This window comes from Lactuca virosa, chromosome 3 (assembly GCF_052849685.1).
Source record: "Lactuca virosa cultivar CGN04683 chromosome 3, Lactuca_virosa_CGN04683_v6, whole genome shotgun sequence".
NCBI lineage: Eukaryota > Viridiplantae > Streptophyta > Magnoliopsida > Asterales > Asteraceae > Lactuca > Lactuca virosa.
Window position 1 is genome coordinate 100,511,713 of NC_136428.1, and position 22,629 is coordinate 100,534,341.

The 22,629-nt window shown below is 41.1% G+C and overlaps 1 protein-coding gene and 1 long non-coding RNA gene across 2 annotated transcripts; both read left to right on the top strand.

Annotated features, from left to right (window-relative positions):
* Positions 1 to 1,208: 1,208 nt before the first annotated feature.
* Positions 1,209 to 7,633, top strand: LOC145162510 (uncharacterized). Its single transcript, XR_013739149.1, has 2 exons — positions 1,209 to 1,463; positions 7,478 to 7,633. It is a non-coding gene; the product is annotated as an uncharacterized LOC145162510 (long non-coding RNA).
* An 11,476-nt stretch (positions 7,634 to 19,109) lies between these two features.
* PHT3;3 (phosphate transporter 3;3) lies at positions 19,110 to 20,843 on the top strand. The gene is made up of 3 exons (XM_079085230.1): positions 19,110 to 19,667; positions 19,821 to 20,557; positions 20,641 to 20,843. The coding sequence occupies exons 1-3, from the start codon at positions 19,527 to 19,529 to the stop codon at positions 20,684 to 20,686; spliced, it is 924 nt and encodes a 307-aa protein (XP_078941356.1). The 5' UTR covers positions 19,110 to 19,526; the 3' UTR covers positions 20,687 to 20,843.
* Positions 20,844 to 22,629: the final 1,786 nt, after the last annotated feature.

Here is a 22,629-nt window from a genome sequence, read left to right on the forward strand (position 1 = left end):
TAAATGCTTTAAGAACTCAAAACTAAACATTTACAAATACTATAGGAGTATTTTGTGTTACTATAATAAAAATATTTTATACTTTCATTTTACCTCATAACCTAATGTATTGGGTCAATAAAAAGTATAAAATCGTATGTATCGTAAACATACCGGAAAACAACGTAATAATATACTTTATGTATAAAAGATTTCTCTCCCTATAAATACACTTTTACTAAAAGTACATTGGTTTACGACTTATGACAGAACCATGCCGCCAAGAAGAAGACCAAGACCTTCCAGCAACACAGCAACACCTCCTCCGCCGCCGCCTCCACAGTTTGATCCCGCGATGTTCCAGGCTGCAGTAACAGCAGCCGTAGCGGCCGCAATGTCGCAGATAGGGACCAACGGAGCTGGTGGTTCGGGATCGGGAGCTACACACTCTAACCACGGAGACAGTACGTGGCGTGCAAAAGAGTGTTCATACAAGGACTTCACAAATGGCAAACCCGACAACTTCAATGGAAGCGGGGGAGTCATCACGTTGATGCAATGGTTTGAAAAGACCGAAGTAGTCTTTCAGGTGTGCTCCTGCCCCGAAGCGAGCAAAGTTAAGTTCGCAACCTTAACCTTCACCGGTCGGGCCCTTACTTGGTGGAACTGCCGGGTTAAGTCACTTACTCTCGAAGTGGCTAGCTCCATAACCTGGGCAGAACTAAAAACGTTGATGATGAAGGAGTACTGCCCGAGAGGTGAAATTCAAAAACTGGAACAAGAACTCTGGAACCTCAGGATGACGGGCTCTGACCTTGAAACCTACACCACCCGATTCAATGAATTGGCTCTCCTCTGCCCAACAATGGTTACTCCGGAGGAGAAAAAGGTGGAGCGATACCTTTGGGGACTGTCTCTCCATGTGCAAAGTAGTGTCCTGGCTTCAAGGCCAACTACTTTTGACAGTGCCAGGGAGCTGGCACAACAACTTGTTGACCACCGAGCCGGTCATAATACTACAACCACCACCACTGATAAATCAAAAGGGGGAAACAACAAAAGGAAGTTCTGGAACGAAAAGAAGAGCCAACCAGCACAGGACCCCGCTAAGAAGCAACAAATTGTTGCTGTCCATGCTGCCACTAATGCTGCCACTACTGCTACCACTCCAGCACCACCGAAGCCATATGCGGGAAAACTACCTAAGTGCAACAAGTGCAACTTTCACCACAATGGTGCTTGTAGGGAGATGCACTGTAACAACTGCGACAGGAAGGGGCACACTGCTCGTTTCTGTAAAGCGCCGGCTCAACCAATCAACCAAGTCGCCAGTACGGGAGCAACCCGGACCTGCTACAACTGTGGAGACGCAGGTCACTTCAAAAGAGACTGCCCCAAAGCACAAGCCCCTAATGCTGGTGGAGTAGGAAGAGTCCTGGCAATAGGACATGGGGAAGCAGTCGAGGATCCCACGGTGGTTACCGGTACGTTTCTCCTCGATAACTCTTATGCATGCGTACTATTCGATAGTGGAGCGGAGAGGAGTTTCGTGAGCCACCAATATAAACATTTACTTGAACAAAATCCCCAATCACTAAAGGATACTTATGTAGTAGAAATGGCAAATGGGAAAGTAGAACGCACTAGCGACATATACTCAGAATGTACTCTCACTCTAGACAACCATACATTTAAAATTGACCTGATGCCAGTCACCATAAAAAGCTTCGACGTAATCATCGGGATGGATTGGTTAGTTCCTCACCGTGCCGACATTTTATGTTACGAAAGGGCCGTTCGCCTCAATCTACCAAATGACGAAACCCTTCTCATCTATGGTGACAAACCTAGTGCGAATTTACAAGTCATCTCATGCATCAAAGCCCAAAAGTATCTCCGGAAGGAGTACCACGCCTTCTTAGCCCATGTAGTAGACAAGAAACAAGACGTGAAAGACATCAAGGACATCCCCGAAGTGTGTAACTTCCCGGATGTGTTCCCAGAGGATCTTCCTGGTGTACCACTCGCACGACAAGTCGATTTCAGAATTGACTTAATACCCGGAGCTACCCCCGTAGCCAGAGCTCCATACCGCCTCGCACCATCAGAAATGCAGGAGTTGTCCAGTCAGTTGACCGAGCTTTTGAACAAAGGGTTCATCAGACCAAGCTTCTCACCTTGGGGAGCACCAGTCCTTTTTGTAAAGAAGAAGGACGGATCCTTTCGCATGTGCATCGACTATCGGGAACTAAACAAGCTCACCATCAAAAACCGATATCCTCTGCCCCGAATCGACGACCTTTTCGACCAACTCCAAGGAGCAAATTTCTTCTCAAAGATCGACCTAAGGTCAGGCTACCATCAACTACGAGTTCAAGAAGAAGATATTCCCAAAACTGCATTCAGAACTCGCTATGGGCACTACGAGTTTGTGGTGATGTCCTTCGGTTTAACAAACGCACCTGCGGTATTCATGGACCTAATGAATAGAGTGTGTCGACCCTACCTAGACAAGTTTGTAATCGTATTCGTCGACGATATCTTGATCTACTCGCGAAGCGAAGAAGAGCATCGCCTACATCTACGCCAAGTGCTAGAGACGCTAAGAGCGGAGAAGCTTTATGCTAAGTTCTCTAAGTGTGAATTCTGGATTAGAGAAGTGGATTTCCTTGGACATGTGGTAAGTGAGAAAGGCATACATGTGGACCCCTCCAAGATCAAGGCAATCGAGAATTGGTCAGCACCCAAGACGCCAACCGAAATTCGACAATTCCTTGGGCTTGCTGGCTACTATCGAAGATTTATACAAAACTTCTCCAAGATTGCGAAACCACTCACCACCTTGACGCAGAAAGGTGTGATATTCAAGTGGGAAAATAATCAAGAAACTGCTTTCCAAACGTTAAAACAAGCCCTATGCAGCACACCGATCTTGTCTCTCCCAGAGGGAACCGAGGACTTCGTAGTGTACTGTGATGCTTCGAATCAAGGCCTCGGATGTGTGCTCATGCAGAGAGGGAAGGTTATCGCGTATGCATCAAGACAGCTTAAGACGCACGAGGTTAATTATGCTACGCACGACCTGGAATTAGGAGCAGTGGTATTCGCTTTGAAGATCTGGAGACACTACCTCTACGGCACGAAATGCACTATCTTCACTGATCACAAAAGTCTTCAGCATATCCTCAATCAGAAAGAGCTCAACATGCGACAGAGGAGATGGGTGGAGTTGCTGAATGACTACGAGTGCGAAATTCGTTATCATCCGGGCAAGGCCAATGTAGTGGCCGATGCTCTAAGCAGGAAGGAGTACTCGGGCCGCCGAGTAAAATCCTTAACAATGACAATCCATTCCCACCTGACCATACAAATCAAGGAAGCTCAACTGGAAGCTTTGAAACCAGAAAAGGTGGCAGGAGAGACATTAAGGGGAATGGATAAAAACTTAGAAGTCAAGGAGGATGGAGCACGTTATATCATGAACCGGATTTGGACACCGAAGTTCGGTGGACTCCGAGATGTCGTCATGAATGAAGCACACAAGACTCGATACTCCATCCATCCCGGGTCGGATAAGATGTATCTGGACCTCAAGAAATTATACTGGTGGCCGAACATGAAAGCTGAGATTGCTACCTATGTGAGCAAGTGCCTGACTTGCGCTAAGGTCAAAACAGAATACCAGAAACCATCCGGGCTATTACAACAGCCGGATATACCTAAGTGGAAGTGGGAACGAATAACCATGGACTTCATAACCAAGCTGCCTAAGGCATCAGGCGGGCTTGACACAATATGGGTAATTGTAGACAGATTGACCAAATCAGCACACTTCCTACCAATAAAAGAAACCGACAAGATGGAGAAGCTGACTAGAACGTACATCAGAGAGATTGTACGACTCCATGGTGTGCCGATATCCATTATCTCCGATAGAGATAGTAGATTTACCTCACGGTTTTGGCAGTCTCTACAAAAATCATTGGGAACTAGGCTTGACATGAGTACGGCCTACCACCCACAAACCGACGGACAGAGCGAGCGAACCATTCAAACGTTGGAAGACATGTTAAGAGCTTGTGTGATAGACTTCGGTAAAGCATGGGATACCCATCTACCGCTTATCGAATTCTCCTACAATAACAGCTATCATACTAGCATCAAAGTCGCTCCATTCGAAGCTCTTTACGGTCGCAAATAAAGATCACCCCTGTGTTGGGCTGAGGTGGGGGATACACAGCTAGCTAGAGGGCAAGTCTCTAATAGCACCCTCACTGGCCCTGAAATCATAAGGGAAACCACAGAAAAGATCGTTCAAATTCGAGAGAGACTGAAAGCGTCTCGCGATCGGCAAAAGAGTTACGCAGACAAACGACGCAAACCCTTGGAATTCCAGGTGGGTGATCGAGTACTACTAAAAGTTTCCCCTTGGAAAGGAATGATACGATTCGGCAAACGCGGGAAACTAAATCCAAGGTACATCGGGCCATTCGAAATCCTTGCTAGGATTGGGCCAGTAGCATACAAACTTCGATTACCTCAGGAACTCGACAAAGTACATCCCACGTTTCACGTGTCGAACCTAAAGAAGTGTTTGTCTGATGAGACACTCGTAATACCACTCGACGAAATCAAAGTTAACGAAAATCTCCACTTCGTGGAGGAACCAGTCGAAATCATGGATCGGGAAATCAAACGAACGAAACAAAGTCGTATTTCCATCGTGAAGGTACGTTGGAACACTAAACGAGGACCCGAATTCACCTGGGAACGCGAGGATCAGATGAAACAAAAGTATCCACATCTCTTCCCAAACTCTTGAAATCCCAGTCAAAATGAAAATTTCGGGACGAAATGCCTTCTAACGGGGGGATGATGTGACAACCGTCAAATTTCGGTCAATTCAAAGTCAATAAGTCAAACCGGTCAACTCCAATAACCCTTGTATGCTAGGGTTTACGTTATGTAATCACTATACAATTCGCTATTTTAATGAGAAATCCTCATTTGGAAAGTTCATGTGTTTGATTTTCCTTAGCCTTAACAGTGCTAAACAACGAACCAAAGCGATAAAACACTATTGCACAATCATCGGGATTGTGTACGACACTAAAACACGGTTTAATGGGGTTTACGAACCTTGCGTTGTGAAGCCGGACACTCAAATTAATCACAAACGAAACCTCTCTAAATCGTTTTCACTCTATCTCTTTCTAATTGAAATCTCTCCCAAATCTCTCCCAAATCTTTCTCAAAAGTTCCTTTAAATTTTTGTAATCATTCGGGCCATCCCGACCCTTAACTGGGTCAAAAACCACTTGAAACGGGGTAAAAACGGGTAAAATAGGCTTAAGGACCCAAAACTGAAGCTTCAGGACCGAAGTCCCTGTCATAAAGGAAGACGACACACATTTGTCTGTCGTAAACTTACGACTCGCGTGTTGAGGACACGCAATGAGTATCAAGGAAGCCCCTGTCATAAAAGAAGACGACATGCATGTTTGCGTGTCATAATTTTTCCGGTTTTTTCGACTACGACTTCGTTTTAACTCCGTTTTTCATTATTTTAACGTGGGATTTTCACCCAAAACTTTATTTTATAAACTAAGGCCCCAAAATATATAAATCTCCAGGGTTTTTATAAAAATGTATTAAAAGAATTGGTGGTTGGACTAATTATTGAGGGAATATTTGCTTTTCCTTATTTTATGACAAAAGCAAGCCACCACCACCTCACTCTATGATCATCCACTCTTTCCCACTACTCCTTGTCTCCTTAGTGGACCTTTACACCCAATCTCCAGCTCTTCCCACGTTCTAAGAGCTGGAGGATTGATCCTCTCTCCTCATTCTCCATAAAAACTCTTTCATTCTACACTTAGCAACCAAGAACACTCTCCAAAATTCTCTCATCTTTTCTCTTAACTTCAAGAACTTCAAGGCTTTCTCCAGGGATTTCTTTCTTCAATTAGTAAGTATCTTCATCATTCACATAATTATTAAACTCCATTCTACTCAAATTATTGATATCTTACACAAGTTCCATCTTATTCGATGTTAGATTTTCGAATCATCAAGACATCTTCTTAGTGTTCTTGAGTTGAACACTTCCTCTCTCTCACTTTCATCTACTGAAACCACATAAGGTGAGTTCATACCCATACATTTACATGTTTTTCTTAAGTTTTAAGGGGGGAATACAAGTAAAATCATCAAGAACACAATTAAACTTTTTCTAACAGATTGCATCAGAAAAGATGGACGTTAATCACGGACTGTTTTGGTCAACTTAAAAATTTTAGTTTTCAAAACTGTTTCAGGTGCAAGTAGTTCAAACTCTTAGCTTTAAAATGACTACTTGCACATCTCCAAATGATTTTTCTACAATTAATGGTGATTTTTACAAAACTGCCTGTCATTTCAGAGGCAAACCCGGACCAGTCTGTGATTATGAACATTTTCACCTCTGTTAGAGATCACTAAAAATCATGATAAAATTCACGAACAAACTAGACTCATATTCCAAACTCTCAAAATTTGCGGATTTGGATTTAGAGCTGTGATGATTTTTCTATAAATTTTCTAAGAACGGTAACAGAAACTGTTTTTAACGAAAAGTTGCTGTTAATTTCATTTCACCTTGTAACATGTTGAGCAAGGTGTATATCTTTATGTGACTATATGTTACTGCAATATATGACATTTTATCTTAATATTTAGACACACATCAGTTTACAAATGGATTTGGTCATATAAAATATAAAGAATAACAAGTGATTATAATCAAAGTACAATCGATACATTCAAACATTAAATAAACTATTTTGAATATAGTTTGCATACATTACCACGTACTACCCTTGGTTGATAAACCATAATAGGTATAGTTTATGATACATTACATAACACATACATTTAAAAAGGGTACATTTATACAAAGGATATTTTCATTAAGCAAGGTACGGCCATACAGTACCAAGTTTTCATAACACGTAATTCCGTTAATGACTTTGTGAGACATTTACTTCAAATTACCATTAAGTCCTGTATTGTAACCAGAGTCTCCTTGAGGGAGAGCGTGATACTTGTGTATAGATCTATATTGGGTTTGACAAACCCACACCTAAACTGCATGCAACAGTTAGACCGATAGGTCTGGGGTGACAAATGTCATAACATTTCCGACGCCTGAAGAACGTCGTTTTAGGCAACCGTGGTCATAGTATGGTTATAATAAACTCACATAAAGTATTAACAAACATTGGAATTTACGGGGACTTCATTAAAATTTAACGAGTTTATGTCGATTTAAACTTGCATTGTTTTACTATAAATATGACAAATTACTTGTACATTTCGGTCTTTGGGTTTTAAGACTACATTTACACATTAAGGAAAATATTGGATTTTTCTAACACAAATACTACTTTTACAAACGAAAAGCTTATGAACTCACCAACCTTCGTGTTGACACTTTTTCAAAAACTTGTATTCTCAGGAAATCATTAAACAGGTAATCAAGTGCTTTTGAGGATGGGACGCTAAGGCGTCTACTATTTCATATTTTATCAACATATTGTGATTGATTCGTAAACATGTAATTCATACAATGATGTAAATTTTTTTATATATATGTTGGTTGTGTTTGCTTGAATTACTATTACAATTGCTGTTATGATACTATACATGAAGTCCTCCACCCCCGGACGTTTCCGCCATCCTTGGTTTGGGGGTGTGACAGATTGGTACAATCCTAAAAAACGCTCGATGCGGAAACGTCGTGCTCGTTGGCGATGGAAACTCGCAACGAGCACTCCAACTCTCCAAGAGACATATCAAAACTCCTACTGAAAGGACTGAGACACAAAGGACCAACTCACCCCCGAGTAAAAAAGCACAAGAGCTAGCAAGGAGTTCACAAAGAAAGTACCTAACATAAACACAATCATAAGCATACAATAAAATAACTTGATAGAATTATAAATGAAAACATTCCAGTAATGACGTCAGGCGCCGCCCTGCCCTCCTCTGCAATGAGCTAAAATGCACGACCCCTGGCCTTCGGGGCCTCAGCTCTCCCCTGACATCCATCTGTAATCCTCAAAGTAGTCATGGATAGTGTTGCACTGGTTTGGCGGCTAGCAAGGGACAACTGGCCTTCACATGGCCAACCTGCTCACAATGGTAACAAATCCTGGTGCTCGCTAACGGGGCCCACTGATGACAATCCCTAGCAACATGGCCCTCCCTGCTACATTTGTGGCACCCAGAAGAAGATTAACAAAGACCCTCATGAACCTTGCTGCACTTTCCACAAGTTTGGCCCCTATGTCCCCCAGACCGTGAATCAGCGGGCTTGAAGCGCTTTGCAGCAGGCTGTGGCTGAATCGGAGCCTGCTCTCCTCCCTCTTCTAAGTCTCAATCTCAATCTTCTGCCTCTGCGCGACATCCTAAATCTCGAAGAGGTTATTGTATCACTGGGTAGATATAAATTGTCGAATCTCAGTCTTGAGCATGCTCAAGTATCGCGCCATCTGGGCCGGCTTCGTGGAAGAATACTCAGGACAGAAAAGAGCCTTCTTAGTAAATATCTTGGTGATCTCTGTCACCGACTATGTCGTCTGCATCAATGATAGATACTCTGGAGCCAACCTCTCTCTCTCTCTCTCTCTCCCCCCCTCTCTCTCTCTACTAAAGGAACATACTTCATGTGGAACATCTCTGAGAACTGATCCCAGGTAACAGCAGTCCTCTTCTCAGGATTATAGGAACCGGTCACCAGGTTCCACCAGTCGTTCGTGCCTAGTTGAAAAAGGTTCAGGGCGCACCTGACCTTCCAGTCCTCCCGACAGGAACAGGTAAATAAACAACCCTCCATGTCAGAAATCCACCTCATGGCCACGATCGGGTCCTTCACCCCGTCAAAATCTAGGGGCTTCATGTTGCTGAAGTCCAGATACTGGAATTTACCTATCCACTAACCCCCCACAGCAGCAACAACAACCTCATACACAACAGCATACCGCTCATCGAACAGCTCAATCATCGCGGTCTTGATAAACCCAAAAACCTTCGGGATGGCACCGCAGACAGCAGCAACCACCATAGTGGCGATCAACTCATGAATATCATAATCTGACAATCCTGGCCTCTGCGGGATGCCAACTCCTGATCCAGAACCACTTGTGTACACCCTACTAAAGATGAACCAAAAATATATCAGAAATGCCACAATTCATACTATTACAATTATTACGAAAAGACTACACCCTAGGAGTTCATGACTTCCTTGCTACGCATATGGGTCCTATGCTTTCATTAGTACGGGCCCATACTACCTTCCACAACTATCCGTATATGTCTCATGGGGTCATCACAGACCACCCGATCATAAAGATCAACAACTAGGATACACATACATCCTATACTCACTCTCTCAAGAGTGGATAATCACTCCTCAAGTTGGCCTGCTTCAACCACACTCACTCATGGAACTTCCACCAACCTTGTAGCCACTTGTGCATGTTAATCAAACATAACGATGGATTCTATAGAGGGCCGAATACTTGATTCTACCCTAAGCCCACAACTAGACAAGGGACATGAAATAAGGCTAAATCAAACATTCTTAGGCTATAAAAGTTTAATTATGTACAACTATATTGCACACACTTGAACGCAGTCTGCTGCTCAGGTCCCCAGCGGAAATCCATGCCCTTCCTCATCAAACGAGTGAAAGGTACATCAACTTTTGATAAATCCTGAATAAACCTCCGATAATACCCTGCTGAACCCAGAAAACTCCTAATCTTCGAAGGAGTCTTCGGGACCTCCCACTACATAACCGCCTCAATCTTGGCTGGGTCGACCAAAATCCTGTTCTGGTTAACGAGGTGTCCCAAGAACTGGACCTCCCATAACCAGAACTCACACTTCGAGAACTTGGCATAAAGCCTCTCCCTTCTCAACACTCCCAAAATCTCTTGAAGGTGCTCCTCATGCTGCTCCCTAGTCTTGGAATAGACCAAGCTATCATCGATAAAAACAATGACTGATCGATCAAGCATTGGACTACATACCTGATTCATAAAATTCATGAATTTTATAGGTGCATTGGTGAGCCCAAACAACATCACCATGAACTCGTAATGACCATAATGTGTTCGAAACGTTGTCTTCTCCACATCCTCCTCACTGACTCTCATATGATGATACTCTGAACTCAAATCGATCTTGGAGAACCAAGATGCACCCTGCAACTGATCGAATAGGTCATTAATCCATGGAAGTGGGTAACAGTTCTTCACCATCAGCTTGTTTAACTCCCGGTAATCAATGCAAATCCGGTGTGAACCATCATTCTTCTTAACAAACAAAATCAGAACTCCATAAGGCGAACTGCTCGGTCTAATAAGCTGCTTGCCCAATATCTCTTGAAGTTGAGAGGACAACTCCTACATATCAGGCTGTGGTCAACAATACGACGCCTTAGCAACCGGGGCCGCGCCGGGAACCAAATCAATCCTTCTCAACCTGCCTTGCTGGAGGCAGACCGGGTAATTCCTCTGGGAACACATCTAGAAACTCTCTGACTATAGGCACATATGATATAAAACCCCCTTCTCCATCCCAGTGTCAATCACATAATCAAGATATCTTGAACATCAGTGTTAAATATACTGTCGAGCCCTGGCGGTTGAACAAAAAGCTGAACCGACTCTGGTACCCTCACAATAAATAATCAGTTCGAACCACAACCCGAAGTCCATTACAATCTATCATGGCACCAAATCTACTCAACCAGTCCATCCCCACTATCACACATACATCCCCCCATAGAGATAGGGATCAAATCGATCGGGTAAGACACGCCGAAAATCTCCAAGGTACAATCCTGAAAAACGCTCGATGCGGAAACCTCGTGCTCGTTGGTGATGGAAACTCGCAACGGGCACTCCAACTCTCCAAGAGACATATCAAAACTCCTACTGAAGGACTGAGACACAAAGGACCAACTCACCCCCGAGTAAAAAAGCACAAGAGCAAGCAAGGAGTTCACTAATAAAGTACCTGACATAAATATAATCCTAAGCATACAATAAAATAACTTGATAGAATTATAAATGAAAACATTCTAGTAATGACGTGAGGCGCCGCCCTGGCCTCCTCTGCAATGAGCTAAAATGCACGACCCCTGGCCTTCGGGGCCTCAGCTCTCCCCTGACATCCATCTGTAATCCTCAAAGTAGTCATGGATAATGCTGCACTGGTTTGGCGGCTAGCAAGGGACAACTGACCTTCACATTGCCAACCTGCTCACAATGGTAACAAATCCTGGTGCTCGCTAACGGGGCCCGTTGATGACAATCCCTAGCAACATGGCCATCCCTGCTACATTTGTGGCACCCAGAAGAAGATCGAAAAATACCCTCATGAACCTTGTCGCACTTTCCACAAGTGTGGCCCCTATGTCCCCCAGATCATGAATCAGCGGGCTTGAAGCACTTTGCTGCAGGCTGTGGTTGAATTGGAGCCTGCTCTCTTCCTTCGTCTAAGTCATAATCTCAATATTTCGCCTCTGCACGACATCCTGAAGCCCGAATAGGGTACTGTATCACTGGGTAGATATAAACTGTCGAATCTCAATCTTGAGCATGCTCAAGTATCGCGCCATCTGGGCCGGCTTCGTGGCAGAATACTCAGGACAAAAAAGAGCCTTCTCAGTAAACATCTTGGTGATCTCTGTCACTGACTATGTCGTCTGCCTCAATGATAGATACTCTTGAGCCAACCTCTCTCTCTCTCTCTCTCTCTCTCTCTCTCTCTCTCTTTCTCTCTCTCTCTCTCTCTCTCTCTCTCTCTCTCTCTCTCCACTAAAGGAACATATTTCATGCGAAACATATATGAGAACTGATCCCAGGTAACAGCAGTCCTCTTCTCAGGATTATAGGAACCGGTCGCCAGGTTCCACCAAACCTTCGTGCCTAGTCGAAGAAGGTTCAGGGCGCACCTGACCTTCCAGTACTCCCGACATGAACAGGTAAATAAACAACCCTCCATGTCAGAAATCCACCTCATGGCCATGATCGGGTCCTTGGCCCCGTCGAACTCTGGGGGCTTCGTGTTGCTGAAGTCCCGGTACTGGAATTTACCTATCCCCTGAACCCCCACAGCAGCAGCAACAACCTCATACACAACAACATACCGCTCATCGTACAACTCAATCATCACGGTCTTGATGAACCCAAAAACCTTCGGGATGGCACCACGGACAGCAGCAGCCATCATAGTGGCGATCAACTCGTGAATGTCATCATCTGACAATCCTGGCCTCTGTGGGCCGCCAACTCCTGATTTAGAACATCTTGTGTACACCCTACTAAAAATGAACCAAAAATATATCAGAAATGCCACAATTCATACTATTACAATCATTACGGAAAGACTACACCCTCGGGGTTCATGACTTCCTTGCTATGCATATGGGTCCTATGGTTTCATTAGTACGGGCCCATACTACCTTCCACACCTATCTGTATTTGTATCATGGGGTCATCACAGACCACCCGATCATAAAGCTCAACAACTAGGATTCACATACATCCTATACTCACTCTTTGAAGAGTGGCTAATCACTCCTCAAGCTGGCCTGCTTCAACCACACTCACTCATGGAACTTCCACCAACCATGTAGCCACTTGTGCATGGTAATCATACATAATGATGGATTCTATAGAGGGTTGAATACTTGATTCTACCCTAAGCCCACAACTAGACAATGGACATGAAATAAGGCTAAATCAAACATTCTCAGGCTATAAAATTTTAGTTATGTACAACTATCATAAAATCTCCAAAGACATATCACTGAAGGATATGTACGATCACGCCGTCGCCTTGTCCCGATCCTTTGAAGTACCTGAAACATAACACTTAAAGTGTAAGCAAAAGCTTAGTGAGATTCCCAAAAATACCCCACACAACAGACCATATACAAACATACTTGCTGGGTCCACAATCATCAGAGTGGATTAGCCTCAGGTCCACAACCATCGGGCTGGATTACCTCCGGCCCACAGTTATCAAAATGGATTTCCTTGGTCCATTCAGTTATCGCACTCGAATGCCCCGATCTGTTGGCTTACATAAATAGCAGTAAAGCCTCAACCCATACCACACTATGTCGACATATGCAACAGATAAATCATATAACAACACAAATCATGATATAGATCTACATATCACTATAGCATAATAACATCCCATACACTAGGATACATAACCTAGTGGGCTAGAATTGATGCCTTCGACCCACGAGTATTGTGAGGAAAACTCACCTCATAGTCTGAAATGTAGCAGAACAGATCACTGATCCAACTGCTGAAACTACCAGTCACCTATATAATAAACAGTGACCTAAAATCAAATTACCTAAAATGTCCCTTAGTCAAACTTGGTCAAAATCATGGTCAAGGTCAAAGTAAAAAAGTCAAAGAATCAACACAGACTGAGTACGCCCAACGTACTCAGTCACTACGCTTAGAGTAATAGATCCTTGGCCAAATCACAGGGCTCCAGCTAGGTACACACAACGTACCACCAGGTATGCCCAACGTACTCAACTAATTCCATTTTCTTCAATTAAGTGCTTATTTCATTAAGATCTCACGTTCAAAGCTCAGATCTAGTCCCAAATATCATTCTAAGTCATAAAGTTTCAAACTTTATGACTTTCCATAGCTAGAAGGAGTCCAAAAACCAAAACCCTAACTTAATACACAAATCAAAGCATCATAACTCTTGCGTGGAGGGAAGAAAGGGACAAATATCACATTTGTGTTGTTCCTAGCACTTAAAAACGTCTGAAAGGACATCTCTTATGGTTTAGAGTAAGCCATACTCATGAATACCAAGATTATGAGACCAAAATGCATAAAACCTTAAGAACTAGCAATATCTAAGGAAAACATTCATCAAGTTCCAAGCTTTATACCTTCAAGGGATGCTTGAGAGTGAGATACTTCTAGATCTAAGTTACCTTGAGCTTCCAAGATGATTTTGCACCTTCTTCCTCCTTCACAAGCACAAGAACACACTCTTTTCAAGCTCAAAATCACACACCAAATAATTAGGGTTTGCAAGGGACGTTTTTGGGAAATGGGGGCTGATGGAGGAAAGGGTTTTGAGGGATATGGATGCTTAAATAGTGCTCAAAACCTTAAAATTAGGGTTTGCTCACCTTCCAAGTACGCCCAACATACTCACATGCACATGCGACCCTTTGTAATGAGCTACGCCAAGTGTACGCCCAAAGTACGCTTGGCGTAAGGACCAATTTGCAACATAATTATACTTTTGGGTCAAAAAGGAAAATACATGTTACATTTTTGTGATGATTTATTTTGCAGGTAGATTATTTGTGATGCCGACTTGATCATGTACTTGTGGTCAGTACGATCCTTGTGATAACTTCTTGTATACTAGATCGCCAGTGTACACTAAAATAAATTGTAAATTTTAAATGAGAAAAGATAAATTTTGGGGTGTACATGGTATGAATTCCTGGGCGTTACATAACAAAATTATCAAACAAATCCGCCTTTTTAGGAGTAGATTTACCAAATAACATCGTATTTCTGAAGGTCTAAATGCGCCACTAAAAAGTATAAATGTAACATCCCAAAATTTTCAACAAATTTAAACCTTTCAAAACAACCCATTTACTAATAAAAGTGTTTACAAAATCATTGTTTCCAAAACATTATTTAAATCAGAGTCTCCCAAGATCCAATCAGTCGTAAAACCAAGGATGTGTACGGTCACACATTTGCCTTGCCACGGTCCTCTGAAGTACCTGAAATCATAAACCAAAACTGTAAGCACGAAGCTTAGTGAGTTCCCCAAAAATACCACCATAGAAACAAATCACATGCACAAACACTCATGCATGACCCAATCAGCCTCAGACTAGAATACCAGGCATGTCTACGATAGGCCCAATCATCCTCAGGATGGAATACCCTCGAGCCCAATCAACCGTCGGGTTGGAATACTACCGACCTGTTGACCGATGCACGAAGCAGTCCAGTCTCATCATATACCATAACAAGCATGTCGGGTCTAGTCAACTATTGGGTTGGAATACCCCAGGCCCAGTCAACCTCCAGGTCCAGTAATCCATCGGAATGGAATGCCCCAGGTTGGAATGCCAATATATATATATATATATATATATATATATATATATATATATATATATATATATATATATATATATATATATATATATATATATATATATATATATAAATATAAAACGGGTCCAGTCATCCTCGGGATGGAATACCCTCGAGCCTAATCAACCATCGGGTTCGAATGCCCCCAGTCTGTTGGCTCACGCACATAACTAATAAAGCGTCAACCACCAACAAATATGTGCTCATATAACAAATAAACATATAACAGTCTATAGACAGTCAGGCAGATCTACAGATCACTAAGCATAACATCATCCTATATACCAAGATACCGATCTAACAAATTACTACAACACGATAACATACTACCACATAACAGGATATCAAATCTAAAGGGCCACCCTTGGTGCCTTCGACCCGCAAGTACAGTGAGGAAGGACTCACCTCAATCCGCTGATAATCAAATGACTGTTCGGGTTGCTGAACCTGATAACCTTGCGCTAACTAACTAAAATACAAACTTTGATCAATAATTACCCCGATAATCCAAAATCTGAGGCCCACTCCATAAACCAACTTCCTAAAGGGTAAAAGACCATTTTACCATTTTCTTACTTGGCCCAAAAACAAGGCCCAACCCAAAAGCCCAAAATGGCAACTCAAAGCCCAATATGACCTAACTTCCTAATTGGGCCCAAAAACTATCATGGGACCAAAACCAAGGAAGCCCACAGCCTAACCATGGCCCACAATCAGAAATACAATGGCCCAACAAAGCCCAAAACCACACCTCACGTCGTGACCAGCCTTGGTCACATCGTGAGAGCTCGCTCGATCAAATCCCACTCATCCCGACTCAACCCAGTCAACTCAGTCAATAAATGCCACCTGAGCTAGCCTTACGATGTGAGCGACCTATCCTCATGTCATGAGATCCAACCAGCTCTCCAGAATCGGGACATAACGCTTCTCACGTCGTGGGACCTTGTGTCTCACGTCGTGAGAATAGTTTGAGGCTAAAAATCCAACTTTTAAGTCCTTAATCCATTAAGCCTTTAATCCTAATTCTTTCAGAAGCTAAAAAAGGCCCCAAAGGCCAATAAAAATGATTACTTGATGGACATGCATGCCCCAATCATGTCCTAACCCATCTTAGGTCGAAATGACAAGAAGTGGCCCCAAACTCAAACAAGATTCATAAATTATAACCATACTTCAGATCCATATGACTAAACCATAGAGAATGACTCATTGATCTATAAAGTTGCCAACTTTATGGATCCCGAGCATGCAATCCAACATAAACATGCAAAAAGGGAGCTTAGAACTTAGATCTAGCAATTTGAGCTCATAAAGATTGGATCTTGGAAACTTACAATGGTCCAAAATGTGCTCAAGATGATGATGATGAAGCCTCCTTGCTGAACCAACACTACAAAACTTCTCATTCTTCCTCTTCTAGTCAGCAAAACACTAAAATGGATCCAAAATCACCAAAATGGATTAGGGTTAGGGTTTTTCTGAGTTAGGGGAAGGTGGAGGCTGAGAAATGAACCCTAAAACCGAGTTAAAGGGGCTTAAATACGTCGGAAACCCTAAAACTCCGTGGGCTTGGGCTGCAGCGATCCTCACGTCGTGAACTCTTATTGCTCACGTCGTGAGCTCAGTACCGGATAGAATCTTCATACAACCCTCTTCACGCCGTGAGCCTCCATGCCTCACGTTGTGAGGACCCCTTTTTCTCAAAAAATCCAACCTTTTGACCCTCTGAAAACCTAATTCGATTCATCCAAGAAAACGGATGTTACAATAAAAAAACTCCTTTAAGGATGTTCTTAACCTTTTTAGCCAAGCACAACCTTTAACCAATCTTCATAAGACAACAACATAGGACTCGACATACCCCACCAGCACATAACATAACGCATAAGATCTCTAGCCAACACATACGAGAATAACAAATTATTAATCGAATCCAACCCATCATCACAAATAATACATAACACCGAAGTAATACCCATGACACGTCTATCAAGATTACATCTCATGGGGAGCATATCCAAAGCAAACCTCCAAGCAAAAACGTTCATCTTTATCGAAACCCGACAAAGAGCAAAACCATCTATCTTCTCTTTTTGTACATCAGAATTTTAATAAAACTGGACTAGCTAGCAACTAGTCAGGACAAAGAAAAAACATCACATGATATCAAGTTGGGGGTTTTGAAGCCAACAACCCAATTAATATATTTCTTAAATACGACATTACACCATAAGAAAGATTGATTTACTATGTTATCAAAGAGGATAACTCAAAATTTTATTAAAACTGGACTAGCAAAACCATCTATATTTATTGTCCCTTAAAGAAACCAATGATAACAAAGAAACGAAACTAACTAACTGGCCAGTTTCAACCCCTCCTCTCGGGAGTTGATGAAAAGAATCGAAACAACTATACGATTTCATCTTCGCTTGAACAATAGGTTTTTTTATCTGACTCAAGAGCAAACAACCTAGGAAAACACATTTGTAAAGGAAAATTGTGAATCCAATGACTCAAGAGCAAACTACCTAGGAAAACACATTTGTAAAGGAAAATTGTGAATCCAATGATCATCCCAAAAAGAAGTAAGAGACCCATCCCCCAACTTTATCCAACACAAAGACATAGGATTTACACATTTGTATTGGAAATTATAAACGCCTTTACGAATATCCACAAAGACATAAGATTTACACATTTGTCTTGGAAATTATAAACGCCTTTACGAATATCCAACCAAGCTGACCTCCTGTTTGGAGATAAGTCTCTATCTAAATATCTATGAGATCTATGAATTGCTCTAACAACTTTAACCCATAAGGCATTATTTTGAGAACGAAAACGCCAAACTCACTTAAACAAAAGAGCTCGGTTAACAACGAACAACAATACTTTTTGTACGTCATCACCTTTTCCCGTCATCTTTCGTTCCTCCAAATCAAAACTATAAAAAAGTTATTACGCAAAGACTCCAGCTTAGACAAGGCCCCCACCATGACCTTGAAAAGAGACATAAAGTAAGTAGGAATAACACCCAACATTGATATGGCAAGAATCAATCCACCTCCTAAAGAAAAGGACTTAACTTTCCATTTAGAATGTATATGTTAGTGTATCACACATCAGTGCGACACGGTCTTATAAGTGACGATATATGAAGTCCTCCTTCTCTCCACAATGACTATTTTGGAGAGATAATTTTGGGCTCCACAAATGTGTACAGTCTCACAGCCACCTTCTGGACGGTCTCACTCCAAGACTCCATTTTGGACATATTTCTACTCACCGGCACACCAAGAATCAAACTTGTAACACGAGCGAGAAACCTCAAAACCTCGTAAAATGTTCGGACCACACAAAGTCATCTAACTCATAACCCTATGCATGAGATGCAATATGTACATGATTAACCAAAGGGTCAATGACCTAGCGATAATGAGTGACCCTCTCATATGAAAGGTCATGGGTTCAAGTCTCGGTGGAGATATAGGTGGTTATTTAGGAGTAGTAGGTTAGTTAGTTTGACGTTTAAAAAAAAACTTAACATTATTTAAAATCATTTAGCAAGAAATTTCAAATAATTAAAAATTTATCATCTAAATATGCAAAACATCATAATGTCATAGTCAGCATGACTACCATAAACTCATTATCAAAGCATATAATAGGAACTATATTTAAATCGAAAAAATACCAAAATATTAGATTATTATGGAAAAAATATTAAGTCTTTTTGTGGAAAAAAAATCAAACGGAGAGTTAACCGGGAGAAGTTTAGATCAGAGTTAACGGGGGACCTACAAAACATATATCGAACCGAGTTGGAGTAGGAGACGTTTGGATCAGAATTGTCGAGACGATCAATTCGGTTGCCTATTTTAGTAATTTCACCATTGAGTGCAGTCCGGTTCCAAGGGTGGACAATTCCATGTTTTTTCTACTTTCAAGGGTTTCTAGTTTCTAGAATCGAATGGATCCAATCTGGAATTGGTTGCAGTCGCTATCAAATTTGCATCCAATTCCCACGAATTTGGAGCAAATTAGTTCACGGCTGACTTCAGCTACCATCTTTCACGTGTCTCTTTCTCATATCATCATATGGGCCTTGCATTTGTCACTGCGAACGTGGGTTTACTTCCATCAAGAGAATTTTCCCCGCAGCCACCCTCTTTCGTACCTTAAACCCTCTTTTTCTCCCCAAACTTTAACAAAAACCCTGAAAATTCATCTGATCATAACAGCCTGTGAAGAAAGATCTCTGGGATTTCGGCAGATCAGATATGGGTTTTCTTTGAAGAAGGGGGAATGACTGATTTCAGAACAAAATTGGGGGTGGAAGGAGGCGGGTATTACTATTATGGCATATGCACCGCCGGTGGCATGTTCAGCGCCGGCGCCACCCATCTCGCCGTCACCCCTCTTGATGTCTTGAAAGTCAATATGCAGGTCAAATACCCTCTTCCATTAACGCACATACACATATAAGTTCTTCATTCTGCATCAATTCTCCATGACAACGATCTCGCAACGATTTTTGCGTTAGGGTTCTTTAATCTTTACATACTTTTGACAATTTTCGTGTCAATTTCATTAACACAGGTGAATCCAATCAAGTTTCACAGTATCGCCTCTGGTCTCAATATTCTCTGGAAAGAAGAAGGTCCTTCGTCTCTATGGAGAGGATGGTCGGGTAAACTATTCGGCTATGGCGTTCAAGGTGGATTCAAATTCGGACTTTACGAATTCTTCAAAAGACGTTACACAGATGTATTAACAGACGAAAGACAAAGCATCGTATATTTCCTCAGTAGTGCATCTGCTCAAGTATTTGCAGACATTGCTCTTTGTCCATTTGAAGCTGTGAAAGTTCGTGTCCAAACACAACCCAATTTCGCAAAGGGATTATCAGATGGGTTCCCAAAATTATATTCACGAGAAGGAATTTCTGGGTTTTACAAGGGGCTTCTTCCACTTTGGGGACGTAATCTTCCATTTTCAATGATCATGTTCTCAACATTTGAGCATTCGGTTGACCTAATTTACAGAAAGTTTGTTCAAAAGAGAAAGGAGGAATGTTCGAGGGGACAACAATTAGGGGTGACATGTTTAGCTGGGTATACTGCTGGAGCTGTGGGAACTGTGATTTCGAATCCAGCTGATAATATTGTGTCTTCTTTATATAACAAGAAGGCTAATCACACAGTGTTGCAGGTTGCAAAGAGTATTGGAATGATGAATTTGTTTACAAGAAGTCTTCCTATAAGAGTTGCACTTGTGGGACCTGTTGTGACTCTTCAATGGTTTTTCTATGATACGATTAAAGTGCTTAATGGACTGTAAGTGTTACTGTTCTTCAGTTTCTGATTATTTGATCTATTTTACAATTGAAGTTTAATCGGAAATTGTTTAATTGTTATAGGCCTACGACTGGAGGGGTTAGCTTAGGGGTAGAAGGAGATGCATGAAGCATTGCTTCAATGGTGGTTCACTTTTGAGGTCTCCTTCCTGCAATTTTAACACTCATTAACATTTTATTGGTTTGTATAAGTATAAAAATATATACAAAATGTAGTTCTTTTTTTCTTGGTTTATAGAAATTGTAATGCTTTGTTCTTAAAGAAACATTATGCGCTTCAAAGATGAATGAAAAAATTAAGATACAAGCTCTGATGTGAGAAATAAAAGTGTCAGAAAATGTTATGGACAATGATAGGGCTGAGCAAAAACCGAACCGACTAAAGAAAAACCGACAAAACCGCAATAGACCGCAACCGAAAAACCGAAACTGATGCAAAAACCAATGGTGCGGATTTAATTTTTGCAAAAACCGAAGGTCAACGGTTCGGTGTGGTTTCTATCCAAAAAACCGGCCTACCAAAACCGAACCGCACCGCAAGCGTGTATAGTAATAAATCAATCAATGTATATTATATACATGCTACTTATAAACGATAATATATTTATTATATGTTTATTTTGTGTTTTTGTAAGACTATATGGGGTGCAAAAGAAATGTTCTATTGTTAGCTAAACGTACTTATCGATTACATGTAATAAGCTTGTAACAAATTATGTCAAAATCAACCAACCTTCAATTATTAATTAGTTTCTGAGTAGTCACAAGTTATATTTTAAGCGACTTCCAGTTTTTGTTTATGTATTTTTGTTTGAGTTGAAAATGAATGATTTAAAAAAAAAACAGCACAATAAAAACTTACATGCACATGGTTTTCAGTTCTTACAGTTTTAAAAAAGCGCACCAAAAAACATAAAAAACTACACCAAATTCTAAACACGGTTTAAAACCGAAACCGCACCGATACAAACCGAAACCGCATTTAAAAACCGAAAAACCGAACCATTGCAAAACCGCACCCAACGGTTTTAAGAATACAAAAACCGCACCATGCGGTTTGCGGTTCGGTTTGGCCTTAAAACCGCACCAAACCGCACCATGCTCACCCCTAGACAATGAAGTCGTTTGAGCTTTTTATTACATGCTTGTGAATTTATAAGTTTTTAAAACAGATTTTTTTATTATCTGTTACTCTATTATCTTATTAATTATTTCAGGAGACCTAAACTTTACTATAGTGAAATGTAGAGGCGTGCCTAGTGTCTGGAACGGGAACCGGAATCGGTGGTTCCTGAAATGTTAGAACTGGAATTGGAACCGATGATAGGGTTCCTTAAATATTGGAAACCCTTTTATTTTTTTAAAACATAAATAAATTATATATATTGAAATTTACAATAAAATTATCAATTGAGAGATTAGACTCTCATAGTGACATAATCCTGATTGAACGATGAATATGAAAATAAATGAAATTTTTTCTAATGATCGTTATATGTTGGCCGATCCATTTCTGTTTGCCACTGGTCTAATATCACATTCGGACAAGCTCATACGTCAGAATATTTTCATTCATAATTAATTAAATTCTCAATCTAAGAAAATTCTTTTCTTGTTTCTGATTTCTAACCATTTTAACTCAGTTTATACCACAATATGAAATTGCTAACTTATTTTAATATCAAAACACTTTTAGAATAAAAAATTATATGCCAAATTGATGAGTTTAAAACCAACTAATGAAGTCCTAATATAATTAGTAGCAGCAATAAATTAAAACATAGCAGTAGTAATCAAAAAATGCAATAGCAGCAATAGTAACAAAAATTGCAATAGCAGCAGCAATAGTGATAAAAAATTGCAAAGGTCCATAGTCAGTTTTCAAAAATGTCAAAGTTCTTCATGAATATTGTAATATAATACAAACCCAGTAACAAAAAAAATGTGTGTCAAGTTTTAAATCATGCAATCATATATATTAGACAAAATTTCATAATTGGTCCCTATGGTTTGTAAAATATCTCATTTTGAGGACTTTCAAGGAAAACGTCA